Source organism: Lagopus leucura, unplaced genomic scaffold (assembly GCF_019238085.1).
Source record: "Lagopus leucura isolate 7727_CA_CO unplaced genomic scaffold, USGS_WTPT01 Super-Scaffold_73, whole genome shotgun sequence".
NCBI classification, from domain to species: Eukaryota; Metazoa; Chordata; class Aves; order Galliformes; family Phasianidae; genus Lagopus; species Lagopus leucura.
Window position 1 is genome coordinate 72,651,053 of NW_024962252.1, and position 18,480 is coordinate 72,669,532.

At 47.6% G+C, this 18,480-nt stretch overlaps 1 protein-coding gene across 5 annotated transcripts; it reads left to right on the plus strand.

The window, feature by feature from the left end:
• Window positions 1-1,462: 1,462 nt before the first annotated feature.
• Window positions 1,463-18,094, plus strand: ABCC10 (ATP binding cassette subfamily C member 10). Of its 5 annotated transcripts, XM_042888078.1 has the most exons (23): window positions 2,682-2,966; window positions 3,047-3,192; window positions 3,324-3,519; window positions 4,415-5,783; window positions 6,707-6,934; window positions 7,178-7,334; window positions 8,021-8,160; window positions 8,350-8,429; window positions 8,576-8,747; window positions 10,265-10,363; window positions 10,574-10,763; window positions 11,130-11,207; window positions 11,581-11,775; window positions 12,213-12,348; window positions 12,733-12,928; window positions 13,093-13,436; window positions 13,607-13,776; window positions 14,087-14,247; window positions 14,657-14,910; window positions 15,223-15,368; window positions 15,841-15,938; window positions 16,128-16,240; window positions 17,602-18,094. In XM_042888078.1, exons 3-23 carry the CDS (start codon window positions 3,359-3,361, stop codon window positions 17,735-17,737), a joined length of 4,623 nt encoding a protein of 1,540 aa, XP_042744012.1. In that variant the 5' UTR covers window positions 2,682-2,966; window positions 3,047-3,192; window positions 3,324-3,358; the 3' UTR covers window positions 17,738-18,094. The 5 variants fall into 5 exon arrangements, with proteins under 5 accessions (XP_042744023.1, XP_042744015.1, XP_042744012.1 ...); XM_042888089.1 differs by lacking the exons at window positions 2,682-2,966; window positions 3,047-3,192 and adding an exon at window positions 1,463-2,248; XM_042888081.1 differs by lacking the exons at window positions 2,682-2,966; window positions 3,047-3,192 and adding an exon at window positions 2,262-2,461.
• Window positions 18,095-18,480: the final 386 nt, after the last annotated feature.

Genomic DNA, 18,480 nt, shown 5'->3' on the forward strand with positions numbered 1-18,480 from the left:
TGCCAGTCAATAGCGGAAGCTATTACTTTGCATTACTAAATTCTAAAACTAATTCTAAAACATTAAAATATTTGCTAGCTTGCTTTTGACCTTGTATCCAAAGGAGCTCTAAAGAGCAGCCTGGTGGTTTATAGTGATAGATTTAAATGCTGTTTGGAACTTGAAGGAATCCAGATGCCACAAACTGGTCAAGAATTTCACTAAAACTTCGAGTTAGCAAGTAAGCTGCTTAAGGGAAGAATGGAGAGAAGGGAAAAAAGTAAACAGGATATTCACTATGGCATTAAAAACAAGTTCAAATGAGAAAAATCCATTGATTGGTGGGTAATGTGTGACTTGTGCTTAATAACGTTTTATAGCACCCTCTTATTTTACTGAATGTAACCTTACACCTTCTGAACTCATTCTGTATTTACTGTAGTGTCACTTTACAGTCATGTGCCTTAGTGAAGCAAGTTTTTAAGGAGACTGGGCACCCATGGTAGTATTCAGTTAAATTAAAATTAGTGCTGAAGTTTGGGTCAGAGGAAATTTGAAGTTCTCAGCTCTTTGCAAGAGAAAGCATTCAGGGCAAAAGTTGAGCAGAGTTGACCTGCTTCTCAAAGGTTTGTAGTACTCTGTGATGAATGGTCCAGACCCATACTGGACAAAGGAGGTACCAGTCTGCTCTGCTACCAGTTCAGCTCCCAAACTGTGATTTGGAGTTATAGAACTCATCTTGGTTAGAGGAACTTGCAATTAGCTGTTGCTTGGTGAGGTGCTAGCTAATTGGATGCTGAGGGCAAAGTTGAGGTAATAAGGTGTCTAAATTCTTGTGAAGCCTCAAAGTCACAGGAGCAAATGACATTGAGAAGTGAAACAACAGAGTAAGAAAAGTCAGCAGTAGCAGTGTATGAATGAGTAAACAAGTCAGAACTGATGTTAATTCAGATTGGGCCGCAAATAAAAAACAATGTAGAGAAAGACATATCTTAATTACTGTTTTTTGCCTTCATTTGTTTGAGCTGAGAATAGATATAGGTCTGTGAGGCAGCCATACAGCACTTCCTCTAATGCTAAAATCAAACACATAGCAGTATTCAGGAAGGTGAAATAGCTGAAAGGAATCATAAAAAGGAGGAATGTTTAGATTCTGGTTTTGCTTCTACTTAAATGTGCTTAGGCAGAGCAGGCACCAGTGATTTCAGATTAGTTGGTGTGGATTAGTATTCTCAGAGGCGTCTGAAAGCTGATAGTCTTTCAGCCCAGGTGGAAAAATTCAAAGGAGAGAATATGATCCTTTTTCCTGGTATCTGAGGACTTCTTTGGTGTCTTACAAAGTTTGGTGTCTTACAAAAGTTTATTATTTTTTTCATTTGGAATTTAAATAAGATGTTTGAACTGTGAAATCTGAAAGTTTCACTTGTGTGCAGCTCATGCTTCAGCCTCTTGTGTCTCTATTTGCTGTCTTGAGAATTTGCTTATTTCATTTTTTGAAGGGAAGCTTCCTTGACTGCAGAGGATGTAAACTAATTATCAAGGCCTCTACAGAAAAGTTTATTCTAGAAACCTCTGAATGGCCTTTGGGAGGAACCACAGCTTGACCAAAGGTACCTAACTAGTACAGATTAGTATCTTGCTTGGACATGAAAAGGCAGCCCTGCAACTCTGACACTTTAAGGACCTTAAGAAATAAGAATCCTCAAAGACAAAAATTAAACAATGTTGTACAGACGTTTAGGAAAATAGTGCTATGTCAAGAAGTTGATGTGAACCAGAGCAGAAATTTTTGTCTCTCTTTGGATTTGTATATTCTAAGGCAATAAGAACTCTCAGTAATGAATAGTAGAGTGAATGTTGCCTTGTGCTGCTTTATAGGACAGTCTTCATTCCAGCTAAGTCTGTGCGTCTGTGAGCACTGACTTCAGTCTCCATGCAGAAGCCAGTTTTCTGATGTGATGGATACAGAGACCACAGGGTACTGAAATCTGCAGAGAGGACAGAGAACCAGTAAAGCTTGACCAAAAGAAAAAATAAATCTTTTCTCGCATGGCAAGAAGAAGATCAGAGAACAACGTGGCGTGGAAGGAGTTCCTGAACTTGTATGGGGTTCCTGTAGGAATGGCAGACACTCGGATGGGTCTTCTCATGCTTTGTCCTTCTTCATAAACCCACAGCAGAAATCCTTGTGGTGGTGCCAGCTGCTACGTCTTTGTCTCCTCATACTTCTTTCCAGGAAACTATCATTAGAGAGTACTGTGGCCTCCAAGTACGTGCTCTTATCTCTGCTGCCTAACCCCTCTGGCCAGATTGCTCTGTGTTCCGGGACAGGAATGTCAGTGGCATTCTGCTACCTCAGCACCCCGCTGATAACGCTTGCTAGCTCAGAGAATGCTTTATTGCCTTTCCGAAGAGCTGTGAGTTGAAAGTAAAATTGGCTACCGGTGATGAATTACTGTCAGAGATGCGCTAATTTTCCCTGGTAAGAGGGAGTACTGAGGGACGGTTTGGGGAAATTAAGTATCTCGAGCATCTGCTGCGAAGTCAGCGGTAGCAGCGCGTCCTCCGGACCGCAAGGGGGCGCGCGAGGCTCCCCTTGCCTCTCTCTTCCACGTGGGCAGCACGGAGCCGGGGGAGGGCCGAGCCTTGCCGAGGTACGGTGGGGGGTAGGGGTCAAAGTTGGACGTGCGGCGGCAGCGCGTCGCAATGCCGGCCCCTCGGGGGAGCTGCCTGCCTCGGAGCGGCGTTGGTGCGGGCCGGGGGAGGCCCGGAAGACTCGGTGCTCGGCTGAGTTTGGTCGGACGGTGTAAGGCTCGAAACGGCCCGCGTGTATTTCAGTCTGCAAAGCACAGCGCGGAGCTCCCAAATTCTGCCGCTTTCCCAGCCCGCCGGCACGCTGGTGTGAGCTGGAGGGTGCGTGGCGTTACGTGCTGCTTTAAGGAGCACCTTTGTCCGCACCCCTTTGAGGATGTGTAGAAGTATAACTGGTATGTGGTAGTTTAAGCAGCTCAAGATATTTTGAGGCGGGATACAAGCATGCCACTGTTTCCTGATGTTAATTTGGCAGGATGAGCTGGCCAAGCAAGCGCTCGACCTGGCGGTGCAGCAAGCACGGCATTCCCAGAGCAGTGAGGCTGTGTGGGGTGGCTGCAGGAGGCAGCGTAGCTCCAGCTGGAGCTTGCTTAGTTTGCAGGGCAGCTGATAAGACACCAGGTGTGCAATAGCCCTGGACTGCCTGATCCAGGAAGCTGTTTCTGGTCCTATGTTCATTCTTTATCACAGTCCACCCTGAGCGGGGCTGTGCTCATCCCGTGCCTCATGCTGTTTGCTCTTTTCAACCTCAGGAGCTCCATCTCTCGTGTTCAGTTCCCGCTGAAGGATGGAAAACATCCTGGCTGGTTTGTGTGGGACGAGCCCAGAAGATCCACTCCCTGTGTGGGTTCATGGCAGAGTTGGCCATTGCTTTAATCAGCTGGCACTGAACGTGTTTCCTCATGTGATCCTTGCTGCGGTCAGCGCCTGCTTCCTTGGCACTCCAAGGTATGACAACTCACTTGTCTGGCACTTGATTATTAGGCAGGACTGGAGGCAGGATGGAAGGGCTGGAAATTAGTTCTCCTGGAATGTACCACGTATGTCATTAGAGAAAGACACAATGTTATGATGCCGTTACATTTGTCAGTATCTGTCCTAATTCCAAGTACTGTGTTTAGCTTTGACTGATCCTTTGCAGAAAGGTATCCAGAAAGAACAGAGGGTATTGAGAATAAAATAACAGAAAAGTGAAAAGAATTTCAGTGAATGAGGGTTGTGAAAACTGGAAGTTTTCTTGACAGGGATCTAAATACAAGGTGGCACGGAAGATGTATGTGAGGTAATAAAGAGTTCAGCTAAATCAAAAATAGTTTTCCTGTTTACTGTTATCATGAATTTGTAAGTATGTTAATGTTCACTGATACTGAAAGGCCCCAAATAATAATGAAATCTTTTGCTAAGCAACTGAGATTGGACTTTACTTAGGCAGCATTATTGAAAGCAGATTTGAGAAGATAATTGTTCTGGAGAAAGTATCACAAATATGAGGGAAATCTAACAGAATTTGATCATCCAAAGGTTAAATATACTTTTCTGTTAATCCTCAAGGATGGAGCCTCATTTGACCACAAAATATCAGTTTGCAAACAAATTTGTGTAGAGAAAAGTTATTTTCTATAGCATCTGAACCTCTGGTATTGATCAGATATTGGTTTTTATTGACCTGATCTAGTTCATCAATGTCCACAGTCTAAGTTAGATATCTAGGGAACTGAATAAAAAGAGGTGAAGTAAGAATGAATGGATGAAGGAGGGATGAGCAGAGGAAGAAAGGTGAGTGCTGACTGAGACATGATGGAATATCAACTGTGAAGATTTTATCTGCTCTTTCCTCCTCTAGATCTGGCTCTGGGATGTCTCACAGGCGAGGCTGGAGATGCAGAATTGCCATGTCATTTGTACTTGCTGGCTTGCTCCTTGCTGATATAATCCCAGCCGCCATTTCTCAGCAGGAGCTGGGCCCTGTATACCTGGAAGTGTTAGCCAGTGGCATTGCTGCACTGACGTGGCTCACTCACGGCCTTGCACTCATCATGCTCTGCAGTTCCATTCACGGCTCTGCTAGGGGCCCTGCAGCCCTGGCTCTCCTCACTCTCTTACCACTGCCTTCCCTCCTCATCACACTGGTGTGGTATTGCCAAAGTGGGACAGCTTGGTCTCCTGCCCACCCTGCTGTCTCCTCCAGGTTCACCATTCTCTGTCTGAAGCTGGCCTCTCTGCTGACGTATGTGATTAGCTATCTCTTACCTGCTGCTGATAGGCATGAATTCCTCTCCATCAACAGCTCCTGGCAGCAGGATCAGCTCATTTCAGAGCCAGGGATCTCAGTGTCAGATCAGCAGGGAGTGGCAGAAGATGGTGAGAGCTGGCTCTCACGCTTCTTTTATGCTTGGATGAACCCTCTTATGAAACGTGGCTATCAGTGGAAGCTGAACCAACCACAAGATGTCTGTCTGCTTCCTCGAAAGCTTCAGGCTGCCAGGGTCTGCGATCAATTCTATGCCTGCTGGCAGAAGAAAGCAACTGTACACCAAGTAGAGGAGGAGACAGTGTCTCTTACTAGCCCAATCATTGCTGGAGACAGTGGCAGTAGCAATGCCCTGGACAGGTCGCACCATGCCCAGGAGGCCGTGCGACTCCTCTCAGTGCTTCATGCAGCATTTGGGCTTCGTTTCTACTCCCTGGGATTTCTCAAGCTGGCTGGTAGCCTGCTCGGCTTCTCAGGCCCTCTGCTTCTGAACCTGCTGGTGAACTTCATGGAGTCACAGCAGGAGCCCTTGAGCCACGGAGTGCTCTATGCTCTTGGGCTCTTTGCTGGCTCCTTTGTGGGTGCGCTTTTACGGAACCAGTTCAGCTACGAGGTGCAGAAGGTGATGCTGATGGTGCGAGCTGCTGTCATCTCTGCCATTTACCGCAAGGCTCTGCGTGTTGGCAGCACCAGCCTTTCCCGCTTCACTGTGGGTGAAATCGTCAACTTCATGAGCACAGACACCAGTAGGTTGGTCAACTTCTGTCTCAGCTTCCACGAGGTGTGGAGCCTGCCCTTCCAGTTTGCCATTACGCTCTATCTTCTCTACCAGCAAGTGGGTGTAGCCTTTCTGGGAGGCCTGGCCCTGGCACTACTGCTTGTGCCCATCAACAAGGTCATAGCCAACCGCATCGTGATGAGCAACACAGAGATGCTGAAGCACAAGGATACACGGGTCAAGGTGAGGGGAAGGTGGTGGCTTTATGAATTTGTTGTTAGGTTTTCTCCCCATTTGTCCCTGGAACATTGGCTTTTTAGCTACTTGCTGTGCATTTCAAGAGGCTGTACTGAATAATCAGTGTTGGGAAAAGTGCTAGAGGGGTTCGAAAGTGTTTCAGTGTAAAGTACATTCCCCACCCGCAAGATAGTGAATCTCTAATGCTTGTTTTGCCCTCTGGGCAAACTGAAGTTCCTTTGCAAGGTTCCTCTTCTGCATGCAGAAGATTGCTTCCTTTAGAGATGCTTCCATCCCATTACTTCGGTAATGCTGTCAGTGGTTGAGGTATCTTGCAGTCTGGACAAATGCAGTGATTGTGGATGTGGTGGTTTTATTTCACTCTAGTTTGGCACCCTCACTCAGCTTTTCCACAGCTGTTTGGAACTACTGAAATATTTATCTTCCTGACAGAAGATGCATGTAGTAGTACAGGATGTGTTGGACCTCTTCCAGGTGTTTCAAGATGAGTTTGCTAGGCATTTTTCTTGTTGCTATTCTTTCATGTCAGGCACAGGCATATTTCAGCTTGCTCTGTGCATGCTGATGTGAGAGCAAGAGTGAGAGGGGAACATGTTCCAGGGATACCTGAGCTGTTAGATGTGAGCCTCCTTGGCTTTGGACGCAGGCTAACTGGGAAGTTGTATAGTATTTTGTCTTTTCGTGAGCCTTTCAGGCACAGGTAGCTGAGCAAGCTGGTGGAATGAATGAGAGCAAAGTTCTCAGCAGCTGCCACTTGAGTTCATATTTCTGTTAGCAAAAAATGGCTCCTGGTATCTGTAGCCTGGCCCTTAAGCAGGAGTCAAATGCAAACCTGAGCACAGCCCAGATGCCTAACTGGCATTTGGTGTGTTAAGCAGATACTGTGTGCTTTATCTCTATGCCTGCAGCTAATGACGGAGTTCCTAAGTGGCATCCGTGTTATCAAGTTTTATGCCTGGGAGAAGCACTTCAGCACCAGGATAAATGCCTGCCGAGCTAAAGAGCTGCAGAAGTTGCGAGCCATCAAGTACTTGGATGCTGTGTGTGTTTATCTGTGGGCAGCACTGCCGGTTGTTGTCTCCATTGTCATCTTCATCACCTATGTCCTGATGGGTCACCAACTCACTGCCACAAAGGTGAGTGAAGGAGGAGGTCCCAATTGACAGCACTGCTCACTGTAGGTAGTAGAGCTTCAAATTTGTCTCTTGCAGAGGACAATCTGCAGTGGGACTGCATCCCTGAGACATCTTTTCTAGGAAATGATCTCACCCTGTGTCTCTCCATAGCTTTTTTGGCTCTCACTCTTGAAGCCGTTTGGAGAATACAAGATGCAGAGGAGGTACTGCCTTTGGTTCATGGTTGTTTTCTTAACCATGCAGGTGTTCACAGCATTGGCCCTTGTGGGGATGCTCATTCTCCCCCTCAACAGCTTCCCGTGGGTGTTGAATGGGACTTTGGAAGCCAAAGTTTCCCTGGATCGAATTCAGCGTTTCCTTGAACTCATGGACCAGGATTTGGAAGCTTATTATGCCCTAGGTAATGGCAAAGGATGCTGGCAGGGTTGGGACCTTGGGCAGGAGACATTTGGAGCAGAGAGCTGAGGTGTGAAAGGCGGCGCTGGAGGGCAGCCATCTGTCACACCATGACTCACCACTCAAGTTGTCAGAGTACTGGCACTTCATTTCTGTAAAAACAGAATACAAGGCTACAACATTTTTCTTTACCAAACATAGGCCATTGCTTGTCCTCAAAGAATCCCACCGCTAGTGTGCCTTTAAAAGAAGCTGCTCCCTCCTCCATCCAAAGTCTTCTGATAATGAAGCCATCAAAAACCCCAGTTTTGCCTTGGCAAGTAGGCATGAGTGCCTCTCCTGAGTCATCACAGTTCCATTTTTCTCCTTCCTTGCCTTATGCTAGTTCTCTGCCATTCTTTCACCTTCAACAATAAAACCAGATTATCCTCACAGTGTCTCACTGAGAGCCAGCAGGTCAGCCTGTGTGTTGTCTGGGAGTTGGAGAGCAGAGGATTGGAGAAAATGAGGTGTAAGTTTAAGGACAAGTCAGTAAGCAAGTGTCTTTCTTATTCTGAGGTTGGGTTCAGGGCATTCTGGCCATGCTCTGTTTCTGCCTCTTGCACTTGGGAGCCAAGCTGATAGTATTCATGATGCCAGGTTCTTGTTGCCCTATGGCATTCTCACTGTAATGCTACTTCTTCCTTGTAGGTAGCACTTCAGGAACAGCTTCTGCCATAGATATAAGAGGTGCAGATTTTTCATGGGTGCCAGCCATACAAGGAAGCACCAGCCAGCCCTTATCTACTGGCAGTCTGCAACTGCACATTGAGAACCTCTCAGTGAGAAAGGTGAGCAGGAATGCAGGAGGAAACAAAGATGGCACTAGAGTGGCACATTTTCCTGGTTTTATGAGCTATATGTGAAGATTTTCTCTTGGCTCAGTGGTACAGGACACATATAATGTGTTGAGATGGACTGGAGGAAGTCCATGCTGTGTATTAACATATCAGGTTGGTCCTTTTCAATTCCCTTTACAGGGAATGCTCCTGGGAGTTGTTGGGAAGGTTGGATCTGGAAAGAGCTCTCTGCTTGCAGCTATCACTGGAGAACTCATTAAGTAAGTAATATTAAGACTTCTCCTTGCCTGGTCCTCCCACACCATGGCAGGAGGGGACCATTGAGTGCTGTTTGTATTTCTTGGTCATTTCGATCTACCGACAGTTTACCTTTGCTGTCTTTCTGCTTATCTCTGGTGTGTTGCAGACAGGGTGGGCAAGTGTATATTTGTGACCTGGAGCAAGGATTTGGCCTGGCCACACAGGAGCCTTGGATCCAATTTGCCACTGTCCGTGAGAACATCCTTTTTGGGCGACAATATGATGCCAGGCTGTATGAGGAGGTGGTAGAGGCCTGTGCCCTCTCTGAGGACCTGAATGTGAGTGCCCGAACTGCAAAACTTCTTGGGCTTCCTCAGCCATACATTCTGCCTGATATTCACTGGGAGGAGTTCTCATTCTTGCAGGCTTTAACCTGCTTTTCCGGTGTCACAGTCACTCAGCTTTACTATGATTAACAGTCCGAGATTGTACTCAGCACCAGTTTTCTTTAAGATGTGAGATCGCTCCGTTAGCACTTTGGATGGTTTCCTTGGTGCTAAGCCAAAAACCCTTGATTCTGATGAAAGATATTTTATCAGAACATCGCCAGGTTTTTCAACAGAATCTGTCAGCAGCTGATGCTTTTTTGGATCAGAGATGCTGAGTCCTTCAATCAATAATGCATGTATTATACGTTTGAAGCTCGTGGCTATATTAGCCAATAAACTTGCTGTTAGACCTGGTGAGAAGCTAGCCTCCTCTTCTGAGTTTATAACCTATCACAGAATCACCCGGGTTGGAAGGGACCTCAAGGATCATGTAGTTCCAACCCCCCTGCCTAGCAGGGCCACCAAACATACACATTCAGATCAGGTTGCCCAGGACCCCGTCCAACCTGGCCTTAAACACGTCCAAGGACGGGGCATCCACAACCTCCCTGGGCAGCCCGTTCCAGGGCCTAACCACTCTCCTAGTAAAGAACTTCCCCCTAACATCCAACCTAAATCTTCCCTCCTTCAACTTGGATCCATTTCCCCTAGTCCTGCTGTTATCAGCCCTTTTGAAGAGTTTTATTCCCCTCCTGGGTGTAGGTTACCTTCAGGTATTGATAGGCTGCAATGAGGTCGCCCCGCAGCCTTCTCTTCTCGAGGCTGAACAAGCCCAACTCCCTCAGCCTGTCCTCATAGGGGAGGTGCTCCAGCCCCCTGATCATCTTAGTTGCCCTCCTCTGGACCCTTTCCAAAATCTCAATGTCTTTCTTGTACTGAGGGCTCCACACCTGGACACAGTACTCCAGATGGGGCCTCACAAGAGCCGAGTAGAGAGGGACAATCACCTCCCTGTCCCTGCTGACCACCCCTGTAAATTTCTGAAGTGCCAGGTACTAAAAGCTCCTATTTGCTTCAGCAGAAGCAGTGAGTACTGTACAAGGGCAAAGTATTTATTTGACAAGTGGTAGCCTATGCCTATGGGAAGTATTTCTGGCTGCTGAAATTTAGTTTTTTTTTTCCTGCTAAGCTGGGAACGGGCCCTGGCATTATTTTGTTGTAGGCACAGCTATTGCTTTCCCAGACAAACCTTGGGCACAGTTCTGGAGTTGTCTCGGACCAGAAGCCACTCAGTGGGTAGTTTATATGTGGCCACCTATTTAGGAATATAAGAGTCTAGTGGCATGAATATTGCCAAGCTTGCCAGTTGCCTGCAGAACCACTGTATGTACTGTTGCATTGTTTCATTGTTTTGTAAGTTATCGTCCAAAGAGTTACTGACAGAGTCAGGAGAGGGATCTGTGTTCTCATCTTTAGTCCACAGTGGTTTCCTATCCTTTTTAAATGGATTTCCTTGAATGTTTCAGGTCTTACCTGCAGGTGACCAGACAGAGGTGGGTGAAAATGGTGTGACACTCAGTGGGGGTCAGAAGGCTCGAATAGCCCTTGCCAGGGCTGTTTACCAGGTAAATAGCAAAGCAGTTCTGCTGTGCCTTGTGCCAAGTTGATTGTAAAGTTGGAAGCATGCAGATGTACAGTGTGCTCTGGCTGCATGCCTTAAACCACTTCATGCTGGCCTAAAGTTTCTGGCAGTGTGCCACGCTGAGACACTTCTCCAGCATTGCCTGCTCAGGCAGGGCCAACAGCTATGTCCTTGTCTCTTGTCTTTTTCTCAGGAAAAAGAGTTTTACCTTCTTGATGATCCCCTGGCTGCAGTTGATGCAGATGTAGCTAATCATCTTATGCAGAAGTGCATTCTTGGAATTCTCCAACACAAGACCAGAATCCTTTGCACCCATAGGACAGAATTTTTGGAGAAGGCTGATGCCTTGTTGTTGATGGACAATGGCAGGATAATCAAGACAGGTACAGTGGCTGTCTTCACAGGCATCCATTTGTGCCAGTTTGGAGTGGCTGGAGCAAAGATGGCCATTAGGGAGTAGGAGTAACTAGTGGGGAACACAAGGAAGGATAAAGAGTTTGAGGACGCTGCAGGTGAGTGAAGAAGACTGTGTGGAAGGGAGCGTACAGACTAACAGATATAGACGTAGAAAGCTGATAACACAGAAGGACATGGCAGGGATAGATGGAGAAGAACTTTAAAGAAAGCAGTTGCTGTGGGAGAAAGTAGGAAATGTCATGAGAACAAACCTGGTCCATTTCATAACAATAATTGGGAAGAATCATCTATTTATCTCAGGCTCTGAAACATGTGCGTGTGTTTCTTTGCAGGCCCACCAGCTGATATCCTGCCTCTTGTGGAATCTGTCCCCAAATTCAAGGATATGAACAAGAGGCGGAATGATAAAGGTCTGCACGTGGCAAGCTTGGGGGTGGCTGGGACAGTACGGATCATCCGAGCACCCAGAGAGAACCTATACTTGATGGCTTTTGGCCTTGAAGCAGAGCTCTCACTACCTATGGCAGAGCTGATCTGTGGGCATTGTGTTCAAAGGGGAAGAGAAGGCCATCAGCTATTGGTCTGGTACAGTGTTTGGATCTGCTTTTCCATTCGTGGCTCAGATCTGGATAGGAATCTGCCAGCATTGGTGCACCTATCGCAAAAGGGCAGAGAGGAGGGAATAAGTCTTCCTCATGGCCTTGACTTGCTCTGTTGTCATCAAGGCGCAGCTGCAGGAGGTACCAACGACACTAACTTTTGTGTTTGCTTCTGCCCCAACAGACTCTGATGAGCAGGACCAGGAAGAAGTTATAGAGACAGAGGCAGAAGAATCATTGCAGGATGATTGCAAATGTCTCCTCCACAAGGAGGAAAAGAAAGAAGGGGCTCTGGATTTTCAGGTCTACAAGGCATATTGGTTGGCAATGGGAAGCTGCTTAGCATTATCTATCCTCCTCTCACTGCTCCTGATGCAAGGTGAGGCAATGATCCAAGAACACATCTCTCTTTAAATGTTCCTGTCCTTTTTTTTTTCCTGGCTGTGTGGAGTCCAGGGAAAGAAAATAGTAAGAGGTTTGATCATTGTCCCCACACCAAGAAGAGCCCTTTTCTACAAACTAGTATAGTATGTTGGGAATGAGGGGAGAATTATGTGGGAAAAGGAAAAAGGATCTGGCCTCTCATTTGCTGCTGTAGTTGTGTGTCTGTCTGTTTAGCAGTTTCCTTTCACTGCTGCAGATCATGGCAGTTCTCTTGCTACTGTTCTACTAGTAACAATGCAGAATGAGGACAGGGACTGCATGAGGCTGAGTCGCAATAACTGAAATTTCCCAGCAGCTTCCCTTCCAATTTTTCTGCTTTGTTTTTGCTGACTTGAAGATTGAATCCTTTATGCAGTCTGTCTCTCTCCGTAGCATCCAGAAATATCTCCGATTGGTGGCTCTCACACTGGATCTCCAGCATATCCCAAGCAGCAAATACGTCTGTGATGGTCTCTTCAGCTTCCCTACCTTCCACAAAGCTGCTTCTCTTCTCTGTTGTTGGGCTTGTGTAAGTGAATGCTGAGCAGGAGATGCTGAAGGAAACACACTCATTTACTCATTTTGCCTTTGTGCATTTCCTGTGAGTATCCTTCTTGAGACCATCTCATTGCAGGCAGCGGATCTGTAAGACTGCTTTGAGAAAGAAAAAATTGAAATCTCTGGCCAGACAGGGAATTTATGAGGTGTCTGTAGAGCCTGTAACCAGAGGCTGATGGAAGGCCTCTGGCTGCATATGTAGTCAGTATTTATCTCAGCAGGGCAAAAGAGGAGTATCAGGCTCAAGTATCCCAATTTTCCCTCAAGTCTGCTTTTCAGTTCTGATGCCCTGAGTGTAACTTTACTGCCATGGGGACCTAAGCAGATTCATAATCTTCCTCCTTCTCTGTTCTAGCTCCCCAATTCAAGTTCTGAACACAGCCCCAGTCCCTTCCAATGCTTCGGTGGATGTGAATTTCTACCTGGCAGTTTATGGGGGCATTGCAGGGGCCAACTCTCTCTTCACCATTTTTCGGGCCTTCCTATTTGCCTATGGCACTATCCGTGCTGCCATTGTCATTCACAAACGACTGCTCCAGAGAGTTATAAAGGTAATGGTCTGAAAATACAGTACAGAGTTCTTGCAAGTCATTCTGCACTGGTGTGTTTTTAATGGTTTGGAGTAAGGGTGTGAGAAGTAGATTTCTGCTGTGTTTATCTGATGAACTGATTAGCTGCCTCTGGCTGACTTGCTTTCTCAATCCTCTGTTGCCAGGCCACAGTCACCTTCTTTGACACCACACCAACAGGCCGGATCCTGAACCGCTTCTCCTCAGATCTGTACTGTGTGGATGACAGCTTGCCATTTATCCTTAACATTTTCTTGGCTAACATGTATGGGCTTTTGGGCATGCTGGTGATAATCACTTACGGTCTCCCTTGGATTGGCCTGGTCTTACTTCCTCTGGCTGCTATTTACTTCTCCATCCAACGCTATTACCGGCGCACATCCCGGGAACTCAAGCGTCTTTACAGTGTCACCCTGTCTCCCATTTACACTCATTTCTCAGAGACTCTCTCAGGACTGAGCAGCATTAGAGCCATGCGGGCCACGCAAAGGTGAGTGGAAGGAAAGAGCACCTAGAGAGGCAGAGTTTTGGCTTTATAGATCAGGGTCATCCTAACATGGAGCTAGTTACATGGTGGTAGGAATGCCCATGATTTTGGGCAGTAGCAATGAGGGCTGAGTGGTGCACAGCCTTTATGAACTTCTGTTGTGCTTCCACCAGGTTTGAGTTGGAGAATGAGCTGCGCCTAGAACACAATCAGCGCTGCCTCTTTGCCAGCAACACAGCAATGCAGTGGCTGGACATTCGCTTGCAAATGATTGGCGTTGCTGTGATTACAGCTATTGCAGGAATTGCCATCATCCAGCACCAGAAGCAGATAGGAAATCCAGGTAGGCTGTCGGGGTTTTTCTTCACCTCCCTGAGGCTGTGGTCCACGGATTCCTCTCAGCCCAGAGTTGCATGTCTCTATATACCAGAGTAAAATCCAGAGTTCCTGCTCCTTGTCACTCTGTATGTTGCCCACATTGTGATGCTTTGGCTCCTGTTGCTGCTTTTACACATCCCTGTGCAACAGTGAGATCCCAGACTCTAGAGTGTTGGCTTCTCTCTTTTCTTTTGTGTTGTTTTTTCTTTGTCCTTCCAAGATCCCAGCTCCTTCCCTGCCATTAACATCCTTGCGTATGCTTTTTGTCCTCTCAGGACTTGTGGGCCTGGCACTCTCATATGCGCTGTCTGTTACAAACCTGCTCTCAGGCCTCATTTCCAGCTTCACTACAACAGAAACCATGATGGTGAGTGTGGAGCGGACAGAGGAATATACCACAGACATCCCCATGGAGCCCCAGGATAAACTGGTCCAGGTAAAACATTAAGTATGTTTTCAGGGATCAGCCCATCTGCTGGCCCTGTGCCTTGTGGTTTCTTCCTGGGGAAGGTCAAAAGGTTCTAATGAGTGGTTGGAAAGCACTCACTCAGAGAATCTGCTTCAGTTATTCATCCTTTACCAATACACCCCCAGGAGGATAAACCTCAGGCAGGAATTGTTGAAGGCTAGAGTGATGGAAAAGGATGGAAAAGCAGAAGGGGGTGTTAGGGCTAAACTGTGATAGGAAAAAAAGTTGTAGAAGGAGACAGATCTGAGCTGCACCTTCAGTCTGTTCAGAAGCCAAGCAATTATCCAAAGGGATGTGTGACTCTTGGCCTGTGTGGAGATGGGGCTGAAGATGGCAGTCACATTCATCCTCTGTCTTTCTCTGGTGCTTCTCTTAGGTTGCTGCTGACTGGCCAAGCCAAGGGCTTGTGGAGTTCCAGCAAGTGATCCTGGCCTACCGAGCAGGCCTTCCCAATGCACTTGATGGAGTGAGTTTCACGGTGTACCCTGGAGAGAAGGTGGGGATTGTGGGTCGCACAGGATCTGGAAAATCCACCCTTTTCTTGGCACTATTCCGCATGCTGGAGCTGAAAGCAGGCCGTATTCTCCTGGATGGTGTTGACAGCCAGCTGGTGGGCTTGGAGGAGCTGAGGTACAGAGGGTCTGAGCAGAGCAAGGGCCAGCCTGGGTGGAGGGGAGGGGGTCTGGAAGCCACTGGTTGGATACCAAAAAGAAGAGTCAGGAGGAAAAGCCTTACTCTGTTGTCTGTAGTGGTTTCTCATAAGTTGCTTTGTTGTTTCTGTAGACCTGTACTGAGGAAACCAAGTTGAATATTTGGCTTAAGCCCTATCTCTGTGTCTTTAAGATATGCAGCCAAGGCATGCCGGGGGGGGGAAAAAAAAAAGAGGCCATTGCTTTTCTGCAGAACCTACCCCATGTGCCTTCAGCTATCCTTTGCTTGCAGATCTAGACTGGCTATCATCCCCCAGGATCCGTTTTTATTCAGTGGCTCAATCCGAGAGAATTTGGACCCTCAGGGAAAATGGACAGATGCTGAACTCCATGAAGTGCTAGAGCAGTGCCACCTGCGGGATGCTGTTACCCAGATAGGTGAGTCTGGAGCCAGTGTGGAGAGATTGGTGGGCCCTGCTACTGGGAGAGGAAAGAAAGCTTCCAGTCAGAAAGCTGATGAAAAGGGATCAGGTAGATGTGGTAGGGAATTGGTTAGATGAGGCCCCACTAGCACCAGTGAGAAAAGGCCAGTGAGAGCCCAGTGACATTTCCAGAGATTTAGTATCAAGAAACAGTCAGGTGGTGGATTGGATGGCAGAATCTTGCTGATCAGCCTAGGCACCAGTGGATGCTCAGGCAGAGCCTCAGAGAGATGCCGTAGCCCTGGTTCTAGCAGCACATTTCATGTCTCTGGCAGATGTTGCTTGCATCCAAGCAGAAAGGCTTTGATTTCAAAGGCTTGGGACTGACTGGGATTGGAATTTTGAGTGCTGTGGGGGAAAAAAAAACAGACTGGGAGAGCTGTCTACACAGAGCGTGGTGTGATAACTGCTCAGTTTGACCTCTGCAGGTGGATTGGACAGTGAGCTGGGAGAGAGAGGAAAGAGTCTATCTGTGGGTCAGAGGCAGCTGGTGTGTCTGGCAAGAGCCCTCCTGACACAGGCCAAGGTGAGTGCCTGCCTCCATCAAAGCGAGGAGTGAGTTGCTGATGGCTGTGTTGGCACAACAGGGCAGGGTGCTCCAGGAGTGGGGTGTGGTGGTGATGGATGACCTATGCTACCTTGTCACACTATCCCTTGACATAGACTGGTGTCTCCTCAGTGATGTTTGGTGTCCCCTTCACTCTGTCCCTGGCAGGTGTTGTGCATTGATGAGGCCACAGCCAGTGTGGATCAGAAGACAGACCAGCTGCTGCAGCAAACCATCCGCCAGCGCTTTGCTGACAAAACTGTTTTGACAATTGCTCACAGGTACGGAGAAACCATCGCTCCATGTGTAAATTTGTTTTGACGCAGTGTTATGCCCTCAGAGGAAGCAGTGGCTGTGCCTGCCATGCCTGAAGGTTGAGCAGAACAAGGCGGTTAAAATGCTGTACCTAGAAACTGGGTGACAGCAGAGGGAAATACTGTATGGCTGATGGCACTCTTGGGCATTGCCTGCTGGGACCAGAGGGTGAACTAGGCGTGCGGTTCTGGCTAATGGGGCAAGGAGCAGTGGGGAAATACCCTACACAAAAACAGTAGTTGGACATATGAGTGAAGCAGGTGGCTCTGGCTCAGTAGAGGGCACTGCAGGACAACCAAAGGTGAAGGGCTGCAGGCAGCTTCTGGCCAGGGGAGGTAGAGCACTTGATAATTCTGTTTTCCAGTCCTCCGAGTGTTGGTTCCAGCCTGCATCTGACCCTGACAGGCTGGACATTCCCCAGACAGTACACAGCAGCAGTGCTTGCTCCACAGCCAAGAGATCTAATGTAAGAGTCAAAGCAGTGACAGGAGCACAAAGCACAAATGCTGTGGATACTGAGAAGGGATGGGTAAGCAGTGGTCTCTGCCCTGAATGCTCCCACTGTTGCCAAATGGAAGAGAATTTGGAGGAAGGTCATGTAGTAGTATGTAGGGTGTTTTAAAGGGAAATGCTTCCCAGCACCGGGTTTACCACAAAAATAAAAATCAGGCAAGCAGGTGACAGGGGATGTTGTCAAGTGGGAGTGGTGGATAACAGGCAGGGTGGGCCAGACCTTGCAAGGGAATTGAGTGGGTCTTGTTAAGTGGATTAGATAAGGAGGTAGGAGATGGAAATAGGATTTGAATGCTAGGGAGATAATGCAGAGCTAGAGTAGAAAAGTAAGCACACTGTGGGCTGAGGTGTGTGTTTGGGGTGTGGTCAAGCTCTCTTTGAAATAGCAATTACTGAGGAGAACCAGCAGAGGAGGGAGTGACAGAAGGTAAAGCAAGACTGGGTTGGAAATGGCCCCAGCCTCTTTTTCACTAGAACTGAGATTGGGTAGAGCACTGAGGAGGGAGAAATAATGATGGGATTCTGTACCTGTGGTTGTTCCACACCATTCGGTTTTGAGTGAGCCATTAATTGGATGGGCAAACAGAAGCAACTCAATAACTCTGCTGTGAGGATGGAAACATCTTGTATTTCAGTGGTGGACAGAAGTTGCCTGGTGAACTGGACTGTAGCATGCCTCGGAGTGCATAAGGAGAGGCTCTGTGAATATTAGTGCTGGGCATGTCTTGGGCCTGTTCTTGACAGCAGGTAAAGCAGTGCGTGGAGTTCTTCCTCCTCAGCTCCACTAATGTGTCCTGGTGTCTGCTGTCCACAGGCTGAACACCATCTTGGACTCAGATCGTGTGTTAGTGATGCAGGCTGGAAGAGTGGTGGAGCTGGACTCACCTGCCTGCCTAAGCAAAAAGGACGGCTCCTTGTTTCAGCGCCTGCTGCACAGTGGGCAGCAGTGACCTCCTTCTGGGGCTGAGGTCAGGCAGTCCTTCTGGGTCTGTGTCTACCTTTCCTCTTGCCTCAGCTGCCAGCTCCATCCCTGCAGAGCCAGGAGCTGCTGAAGTGAGAGGAGGGGTCATTGCCTCCTGCTGACAATGACTGTGTATCTCAGGAATGGAAGCATGGCCTTTCTTATGGTAGGGAAAAGTGAACTGGTGCTTAGGGCCATGTGAGCCTGGCTGGTGGGACACTGTTGCCCTCCAAAGCTTCCCTTTGAGATTACAGAGGGCTTTACTCCTCACTGAAGAATCAGTGACTCCTAATCTGAGGCTGTCTCATGTATGCAATTTAGAATAAAATGGAAACATTCTTGTGAAGTTGTGTTATTTGGGTTCCTTTCCCCTTTGCCCTCCAGACATAGACTTGCTTGTGAGCTGCAGAAGTGGTACCCTCTGCACTAACATAACCCTTCCTTCTTCCTAGAACAGCCAGGGAACTTTGACCTCTCCAGATACCCCAGAAGTTTGCAACCAGGGATCTTACTGCTCTTTCTCTGGCTTGCAGTAGAGACCCTTCCTTCCGAAAGGCCAGAATGCAATGACATTAAAGGCCCCTTAAGGCTAGTTTATTCCAACACCATTTTTCCTAGGGAAACTCCCCTTGACTCCTCCCCTGCTCCCAGCTGTACAAACACACGGCTTCTTTCAATTAGAGAATCAGCTTACTCTTCCCATCTTGCCCTTACACTTAGAGTGCTGGAAAG